This window comes from Morone saxatilis, unplaced genomic scaffold (assembly GCF_004916995.1).
Source record: "Morone saxatilis isolate NCDOM2014 unplaced genomic scaffold, NCSU_SB_2.0 Contig0, whole genome shotgun sequence".
Lineage (NCBI taxonomy): Eukaryota > Metazoa > Chordata > Actinopteri > Moronidae > Morone > Morone saxatilis.
Window position 1 is genome coordinate 337,017 of NW_023339650.1, and position 9,546 is coordinate 346,562.

General features: G+C 40.8%; 1 protein-coding gene across 1 annotated transcript in view; it reads left to right on the forward strand.

Annotated features, from left to right (window-relative positions):
- The window catches only part of plag1 (pleiomorphic adenoma gene 1), a 16,260-nt gene extending 6,720 nt beyond the window's left edge, over positions 1 to 9,540 (forward strand). Inside the window, exons 2-3 of the mRNA XM_035652901.1 lie at positions 618 to 975; positions 1,197 to 9,540. Coding sequence (XP_035508794.1) covers positions 728 to 975; positions 1,197 to 2,385 — 1,437 coding nt within the window. The 5' untranslated portion in view covers positions 618 to 727 and the 3' untranslated portion in view covers positions 2,386 to 9,540. The remainder of the gene's footprint in view (positions 1 to 617; positions 976 to 1,196) is intronic.
- Positions 9,541 to 9,546: the final 6 nt, after the last annotated feature.

Consider the following 9,546-nt stretch of genomic DNA (forward strand, 5'->3'; position numbering starts at 1 on the left):
AAGTATTGTTTTTCTGTTTGTGTTTCACAGAGTGTAAGGTTTGATTTACTACTCACCCAGGGTCTACAGGTGAAAAAGACCTTTTAGCTCAATCTGGTACAATCCATGTATTGTGCATGGTGTAATAATACCACTCTTATTTATAGCCAACTTCTTTAAATCAATAGATATTATATATTTATTATTTGTGTCTTACAGCTTTGGAATTTATTATTTCCCCAGCAGGTATCATTATTTGAGTTCATGTCACACTAAGACCTGCACTCATGGTTCTGATTATGTTGCTTGTAATTAAGAAGCCCTCCTCTGTCACATGAACGCACTCTGAGCTGTATTGTAAAAGCCAGAGTTAACTGAGCCCCTTGATAACCAGCTTCATGATACCAATTACCCAGGACCACCAGTGTTAGACTAAGTTAGGACAGGTAAAAGCCGTTACACAGGCCTCAGAACAGTGTTTGTGATTTATATTGATGTAGTCTTTTGCACTGCCAGCAACCTGAAACTGAACCATTCAGATAATCAATCAATCTCTCTCTCTCGTCTCGTCTCTCGTCTCTCTGCTCTCTCTGCTCCTTCTCTCTCGTCCTCCTGGCGCGCTGGTTGCTTCTCGGCGCGGCCCCTGAGTCCGGGCAGTGTTGAGCACATAAAACTGGATAAAATAATTGCATCAGTACTAGCTGGCCGCTGTGCCCTTGTCCATGTAGCTGGTCTCCCTTAGAGTGCCATGGCCACGGGAACCCAGGGCCACCGTGACCACGTCCTGGAGAAAGCCAAGCTCGCACCGCCCATGGGGAGGCGCAGGAGAGCTGAGGGGAAGCCGAAGAAGAACTTCCTCTGCCAGGACTGTCAGAAAGCTTTCAACAGCCTGGAGAAGTTGAAGGTGCACTCGTACTCTCACACAGGAGAGAGACCCTACAGCTGCTCCCACCCTGACTGCACCAAGGCTTTCGTCTCCAAATACAAGCTGCTACGGTACAGACAAGCAGCAGTATATAGCAGGCTGCAGCATGTTGCTTTTCTCTTTACACCTTTGGTTACACAATGATCACTAGTAGTCACAGTGATGTGTTGATGAATTCTAGTTTTCAGTTCTTGTGTTTATGTGTAATGTAAAGCATGCCTATTTAAAAACATGATTCTTGAATTCATGACAAAATATTCTGAGTGCTCATAGAATGTGTCTGTGTTCCAAGGCATATGGCAACTCACTCGCCAGAAAAAAACCACAAGTGTTCATACTGTGAGAAAATGTTCCACCGCAAGGATCACTTAAAGAATCACCTACACACTCACGACCCATACAAGGAGGCGTTCACCTGTCAGGAGTGCGGCAAGAGTTACAACACCAAGCTGGGCTTCAAACGCCACCTCGCCCTCCACGCCGCCAACAGTGGAGACCTCACCTGCCAAGTATGCCTGCAGCCGTTTCCCAGCACTGGGGTTCTTCTGGAACACCTGAAAACGCACGCTGGCAAGTCCTCTGGTGGGACCAAAGAGAAAAAGCATCGCTGTGAGCATTGCGAGCGGCGGTTTTACACCCGTAAAGACGTGCGACGCCACATGGTGGTGCACACCGGACGCAAGGACTTCCTTTGTCAGTACTGTGCCCAGCGCTTTGGTAGGAAGGACCACCTGACACGCCACGTGAAAAAGAGCCATGCCCGGGAGCTTCTGAGGGTAAAAACTGAGCCAGCTGATTTGCTGGAACCAGTTGCCTATGACTTGGCGTCTGGGGGCATCAAGGGCGAGCTCCCAGGAATGCTGACGCCGAGGTTGCACCAGCTCAACATGTACACAGGCCCCGTCCTGGAAACAGAGCCCTTCCCTAACCCCACACATGCCTTTTCTTTAAAGTACCCGCTGGCCTCCAACTTTACCTCATACACCGTCTCCTCCCAGGAGCGGGAGCAGAATCTAAAGGGAGAACTGGAGACCTACCTGATGGAGCTGCAGAGCAGCATGCCCTCCTCATCCTCTGCAGCCCAAGAACCCCAACTCCCCTCTTCCAAACTTGAGTTGGAGACTCAAGTGGGCGTGCTGGAGGAGACGAGCCAGGAGGTGTCCCTGTCCAAAATGTCCACGCCGGTGGCGGCAGCCTCCGCAGGGGACTCTCTGGCTTCATCCTCTTCTCTGATGGACTTCTCACAGCTTTTCAACTTCCTGCCACTTAATGGGCCTCCGTACAACCAGGCCGGGGGCAGCGGGGGGCCAGGCGTCGCCTATCCACCCAACGAAGAGCCCACACCTCTCGTCCAGCTGCCCCCCCAGCCCCCCGAAGGCCCAGAGGCTACAGAGAATCCACTTCAAGGGCTCCCCTCCTCCTTCATATCCAACCTGAGCACACCCACCACACTGCCCCGCTTCCACCAAGCTTTTCAGTGATCCAGTATGTACTGCGCATGAGACACATACACTCACACATACTGACACACCAGCCCACCATGAAACAAGATGCCAGTTTGAAGATATTAGTCCCTCTGTCCATTTAATATGACAACATGAGCAGACACTAACACATTTTGCAGACACATGATGATCAGTACTAAGACACACATCAAATCTGTTCACGTAATAGCTGACCAATCATCCTCTTGTGCTGGATGTTTGTGCAAATACAATTTCCAGATTCTCGGTTTAAGTTGTACAACCTATCATGATCAGTTCTGGATGGCAGGAGAAAATACTTCTCAAAGATCTGCAGGTTACAATATACAGCAGTAGAATTCAGCCATGGGCTGTACTCAAAAAGGTTCACAGTTCTAACATCAGTGCAAAACCCCGCCACACACATATTAATGGAGCTAAAACTGTTTTAATGTGGACAATGCTTAACCATAACAGTGAGAGCTGTTTTTGGGAGTTTGAGAATTTTCACATACATGAATGATGATATTAATTTGATTGCAGTGACTTTCCATTACCTAACCCCCCCATGCTTTAGAATAGGCTGACCTTAGTATGCAGATTTTTTCTTGTGCAGCACTTTGAAGCCTGTGATGTCGTCTGTCATTACAGTTGACCTTTGTTTTATGTCTTTCTTATTTGTGGTAGGGACCAATCTGTAGTTTTGGAATGTTTTCTTCCATTTACATACGTGACTGCTGAGCATTTCACAAACCATACCAGACTTTGGATGGATATTTTGCAGTGCTCTAGGCAGACTTCCTGGAAGGTGGGAAGACTCACTCAAAACATCTCAAAAATCAACGTTATTTTTTGCATAAAGTTAATATTTCATCAGCAGTAAATAGTCTAAAACATGCAAAAACATCAGTCTGGTCCTTTTGATCAACCCATAAAGCAGACGTTTATTTACATTGTTAACGACAAGGTACTGGATAGCAACTACTGAGCAGTTATCTTCATTCTCCAACAGTCGTGTTCACCAGTGTCTTATGGAATTTCTTAGTTATCTTCCAACCCCAAACCAAAATCAACCAAACAAAAAAAGACAAAATCCCATCAGGTTAAGTCAACACCCTCCCCGCCACACCCAGTTGGAGAGTTAAGATCAACCATGTATCTGGATTAACTAGTCCTGGACACCAGAAAACTGAGAAATCATGCTTTTAACCATGACTCACAAACACACAAGCAGTCACTGTTTATGAGCCCTACCTAGTGAAGCATCCACCCAGAGAGAGAGTACTACAGGCTCAATGGCTAGGTTCACACTGAGGCACAAGTTATTCAGATCAGACAAATCACATGGAATCTGATCTTTTCTATTCTGATTTGGGCCACTTTCATATGTGGTCCAAATCAGTCTAATTTTTTTTTTGCAATGTGACCTCAGTGTGAACAGGCATTATAGAATTCATGTGACTTTTATGTCACTGTAGATCAGTATTCATCGTGTGGGTCACTTCAGTACTGTGTCAGATGAGATCTGAGCAATAATTCAGAATTGAGCGCCGATGTTGCAGTGTGAAAATAGCCAGTGTGTCATGAGCTGCTTTACTCTTCCCTTGTTAATGTCATTGTGCCTTAATTTTCAAAGTTTATGAAAAAAACTATTATATCAAAGACCCACAAAGCAAGCACTCTTTCAAGGATGAGGGAAGTTCCTGCAAAAATGCATTATCACATACATGAAGTATTTCCTGTGTGTAGTCAAGTACCTGTGCCTTTAGTAAACTTCTAAAAAGTGTAGTTAGGTTGCCTTGTTTATGACTGTTGGACTGAAACTAAACTTTTTAGTTGTAGATTGGATGCAAAAAATGCAGAAAGCACAAATAATGGGGTGGGTACATTTTACTTTTTAAAAAAGAGCCTCCATATCTTAAAGGTCCATTGAGTAACATTTGGAAGAATCTATTGGCAGAAATGGAATATAATATTCATAGGCAGGTTTTCATTAGTGTATAATCACCTGAAAATAAGAACTACTGTGTTTTTGTTACCTTAGAATGAGCTGTTGTTATCTACAGAGCAAGCGTGTCCTCTTCCATAGATACCGCCACCGTAGTTTCTCCTACGTGCTCAGAAGGCAAGCGGTTATGCATTTGGTTGCAATCTGCCACTTCATCGCTTGTCACTAAGGGGCCACTAAATCCTACACACTGGTCCTTTAAGTGACATGTTCACTGGACCCCTACCCCACTTGGCTTAGAAAAAACTGCAAACATTTAATATAAGAAGAAAACATTAGTTTTTATAATGTGTGCCACCGATCGACACATTAAAAGCAACTGCCAGAATAATGGCAAACATTCTGTTTACCACATTCTACTACCTTTGAACCAATAGCAAGATGAAGAATATACATATAAACTATGTCAATACATTTGTTCTCATCCAATGTCGAACAATATAACTCCTCAATAGTATATGAAATTATTGTAACATTATTTAGAACTGCCAAATGTTGCTGCTATTTTGGTCATTTAGCCAAAAGAATGGGATGTGGGAAATCTTTTCTGAGTGACTGTGCCACACCTTGGTAGTCATTCCCTTTAGACTCTAAATGTTTTCCTCAAACATAAATAATTTTTGTGCACAGATTTGTGAGGTGTGACTTGGATGTTCTGCTTCCATTAAAACTCAGCATGCAGCCCTCCTGAACCACATTTAGTAATAACGCAAATATTACTGTAAGCTCTGAAACACCCAGTTCAGAACCAGTTCAACAGTTTATGGTGAAAATAAATGTCTACAGCCACATGTTCTGACTTCCTCTAGCATGGCTCCACTTTACTCTATGTTTAGATTAAAGTGGAAGTCACCCCCTGAAACACAAAACACATGTTAGTCCTGTAGGTTCTTGGCCTAAATCTGCAAACACGAACTCTCTTAAAGCTAAAAACATGACGGCGCTAAGCGAGGTCTTTGACTCAGTTTACCCTCATACAATAACAATAGTTGGTAGCATTCCAGTTTTCATGCAAATGTGAAGAGATGCAGTGTAGTGAGTTGCTCTTTAATGATAACAGCAATGAGGCTCACATATGCTGCTGGAAAATGGTATATTGCAACAATCAAAGGAACATCTTCAGTGCTCAGTTGGTCTTTTAAGATAAAAGTGTTGGTATGGAAGCTAACCGCACCCATTCTTCCGGAAATGCATTCATGCCATAAAGCTTTAGATACTGAAGCACACTCATTTAAGTGAATTCAAAGTGTACAGTCAAAGAGTCTGCAGAATTTATCTTCATGTTTCCACATTCAGCTATGTGGTTTCTAGCTTTAAGGGAGAGTCGTTTACTGGCTTCATCCTTGACTGAAATGTTTAAGATGGTAGGAATCCAATTTAGGGGCCACATGCCTCTTCTTTAACTGCTTCTAGTGCCTTCTAGCAAGGCACTTAGCTGTACCAGCAAAGCTGCTTACCAAGGGACAATAGTAAACTATAGTGGTGCTTGGGCATCTCCCAGATGTAAATCTATTCTGTATGAATGTGAAGCAGAACAGTGCTGGATAAGAGCTAAGATTCTAACCTTCCCAGAAAAATTCAATTCATTAGGCCAAAGCATGCTAGATTTATAAAACTAGTGTATACGTAGTCCTTCCTCCTTCAAACCTTAAAGGACTATCACTTCAAATGCAGTTAAATGTGTTGGTAGAAAGTTTCTTTGGAAATAGTAAAGACTTGACATGCCCGAAGGCTCACTGTTAAACCACCAGTTTTTGAAACTTCTGCCACCACCTAAAACTGTGGAGGTGAAAAATTCAGCCCAGTATCCTTTGTGTTTTTTTTAAATTATTATTATTACATATAATTCACCTTGAATTATATAATATAATATATATGCTGCAACACAATGGCTTTATACCTAAAGACATGTTACAGAAATTCAATTTTTGCTAATATTCCAGAGAAATGGCAGCTAGCAAGGTCTGCTACATTAGCTTTGACTCATGAATTCAATACAGTAATAATAAAATATATATCCAACACTCTTTCTAATTAACGACAAACAATAAATACTTCAGAAGAAAGGACGATCTTAACATTGAGGGTCACATTGTGGGAGTGGCCTGTCATCCATGTGCTCACTTGCTAACTTCTGTTTCCGTAGAAACTAGATTTTATTCAGTTTGTTTATTTTTTCATTATGTCACAGTGAGGACTCAGAAGTGATGGCACTTTTAGATTAAAAAATCATATAAATGATAAGTAAATCAAAAAATATTTTAAGTAATATTTATATGAAACGGTCATTTTAAATAATGTCACATTTTAATTGTTTCATTTCATTTTACATATGTCAACATTGAGACTACAGTATTGGAACAAAAAAATAGATAGATTAGATTAGATCACATTATTTACTAATTGTTTTATGTTGAGATGTGTAATAACACTGTGTATATATTTATGAAGCATCAAGCATTCACTGCTACGACTTAAAATTCCCAATAGTTGCAGAAACATCCAGGAATTGGAATAAGACTTATGTCCATATTGGACAGAACTACAGCTCACATTTTACATACAGTGCCAGTGCAGGAAGTAGTGTACCCTGTTTATTGAGAGGCTAGAAGTAAGGGTGGGGAGGTATATAGCACGTCTGATATTCATACAGGATACAGGAGTTTGTCACAGACTTGTTATTACAACAATTACTTGCTTTTATTTAATGTGACCATGATCTGTCCCAATACCTTAAATTGCCTTGCACAGAGATTGTGGAGAGCAAGATTTTTAAAAGACGTTATCAATGGTTTATCTGGTGATAGGGTTGGAAAAAACACATACAAAAACTGTATCAGATAATCTACATCATTATAAACTGTTATCATTTACAGTGCTGGCTGCCATAGTAATGACACTGTTCTGTGGACTGTCCTCAGTAACTACAAAAACATGTTGCTGATGTTGATGCTCCACACACCAAATTCTGTTTACCTCCATTGTGCTGGTATAGTAACCTGACCATGTAACGTAATCAAACTTTCAGTGAAGGCAGTCGGGAGAAAACATCAAACAACAAAAACATCTTCTGTGCCATTCTTTGCTCTTCTTTCAATGAAGAAATACTCTCCAGTTCTGATATAACTGATGCTAGCAGCATCTACACTCACTTCTTTAGCAGCCTCCATTGTTGTTTAACACACAATCGCTTCTCACTGCGTCATACCTAGCTCCCACCCACGTAGCTGCCATTAGTATCGGACCAGTCAAAGGACACTGACTGGTCCGATACCACTGTAGTTTGGCAAGAAAAGCATACACTGATGTCTGGCAAGATGGCTTCTCACATAATTTTGTGATCTCACAAGGTTACTCATGTGGTGGTAAAAGTCTCAAAACCTGGACAAATGAAACCAAAACTGGGTTTGGGTTAGGATGGATAGATGCAGCTAGAGGGGAGAGAAATTATATGTTGTTGTTTTTTTGGTGATATTGTAGATACAATCTTTCTTTAAGGACATGATGTTTTGGTGTGGGCATGAAGTCAATCAGGACTCCCCAGCATTATCTGAGGCTTTTGTTATTGAGAGATTTAGAAAGTCAAAGCTATATGTAGCGACACTCCGCCCAGCTGCTAATGAAAAAGTGCTTTCTGTTTGGTCAAGAGGCCAAGAGAATCAATTGGTTTCACAAACGTACATTTCAACCTTGTCTTCTTTCAACTGTAGCTTCACTGCTCAGTCATTAGCATGGACACAATCATACAATGGAAGCAGATTTGCCTTATTTTTATGCAATACCTCTGACATATCAGCTGTCATTTAGAATCGACGTGGACACACAAAAAATTGCACAAAATAATGACTGTGTTGGAACAGATGCACATCACATATATAGTTTTATACACATTAACCATTATAGAAACATCACCGTTAATAACCCTCTAAATTCTGTTAATGATTTTAACATTTCCACAAATATATGCTGGAATGATGAACAAGACATTGCCTTTAAAAACATTTAGTTTTGAGGGTTTGAATATTGGACTGTATAAATATTATACACATTCAATGAACCAGATACATAACATGTGAGATAAAAAGTGGACCTCCAATTGGAAAATTGAGGTTCAAGAGATATTTTTGCTAACAACAGAATCATAGTAAAGTACAGTTAGCACTAATGCATTGCTTTGACATATTATTAGCAACTGCATTACCTCTATTTTGTCATGGATTTAAATCTAAATGTGGTAATGTTGCCATGAATAGTTACTGTAGCTGTTGTTGCTCATATAAGGTTGCTTACTTTGGGTTAGCCTCATTTGTGACCTCAGCACCCGTCGCATAGGAAAATGCCTAGCACATTTAACTTCTAGGCAGTTTAGCTCCCAGTCATTATTCATACTCCTTCGGCTGCTTTTTCACGAAGTTAAACCAACAATGCAGTTTAGCTACCAGGTGGTATTAAGCAACACAGTTAAGTGCACATCTTACGCTATATTTTGCATTCTTCATCCCTTTCTCACTTTTCCAGCTATTTATACTCTTTTCAAATTTGATCTGCTCATAAACCAGGAACTCCATTCAAACCTTACAATGTTCCACATCTTTCTTCTTTTAATTCATACTAATTTGACCCACTTTTCCTACTTTTCGTACTCCTTTAGCAACTTCTCCATACAAATTAAAGCCAGCAATGCAGTTTAGCATCAGCTCTTCAACATCCAGCAATGTATCAGACACACATTATTGATCCAAGTCCAAGTAGACTATTTGTATATGTCTTCATACATGGCTTAAGGGGATCTTTAAAGATGCAATCTGCTGCTTAATAACATTCAGATTGTTCCACTCAGGTTTGCGTAGTAAACTCCAAATCAGTAACATGCAGGACACTGAGGTCACAAATGGGGATATGTTTAGGTTACTATAGTTATCAATCCTATTCCAGTTACTGTATTCCCCAGCGGCTGCTATAATTGTATGACTGTAGTATCATTTCTCATACAGTTAACATTGTGCTAGCAATCACTAGCCACCAGTGCGGCTGGGTATATTGACTGAAATACATGTGTAGCACTGAATACCAAAATCTTTACTAAAAGCTGACTTTAAATGTCATCAAAGGTCAGATTAATCTTGTTGTCTCATTCTTTGACCTAGTAGTTCCTGATTTAAATCACAATT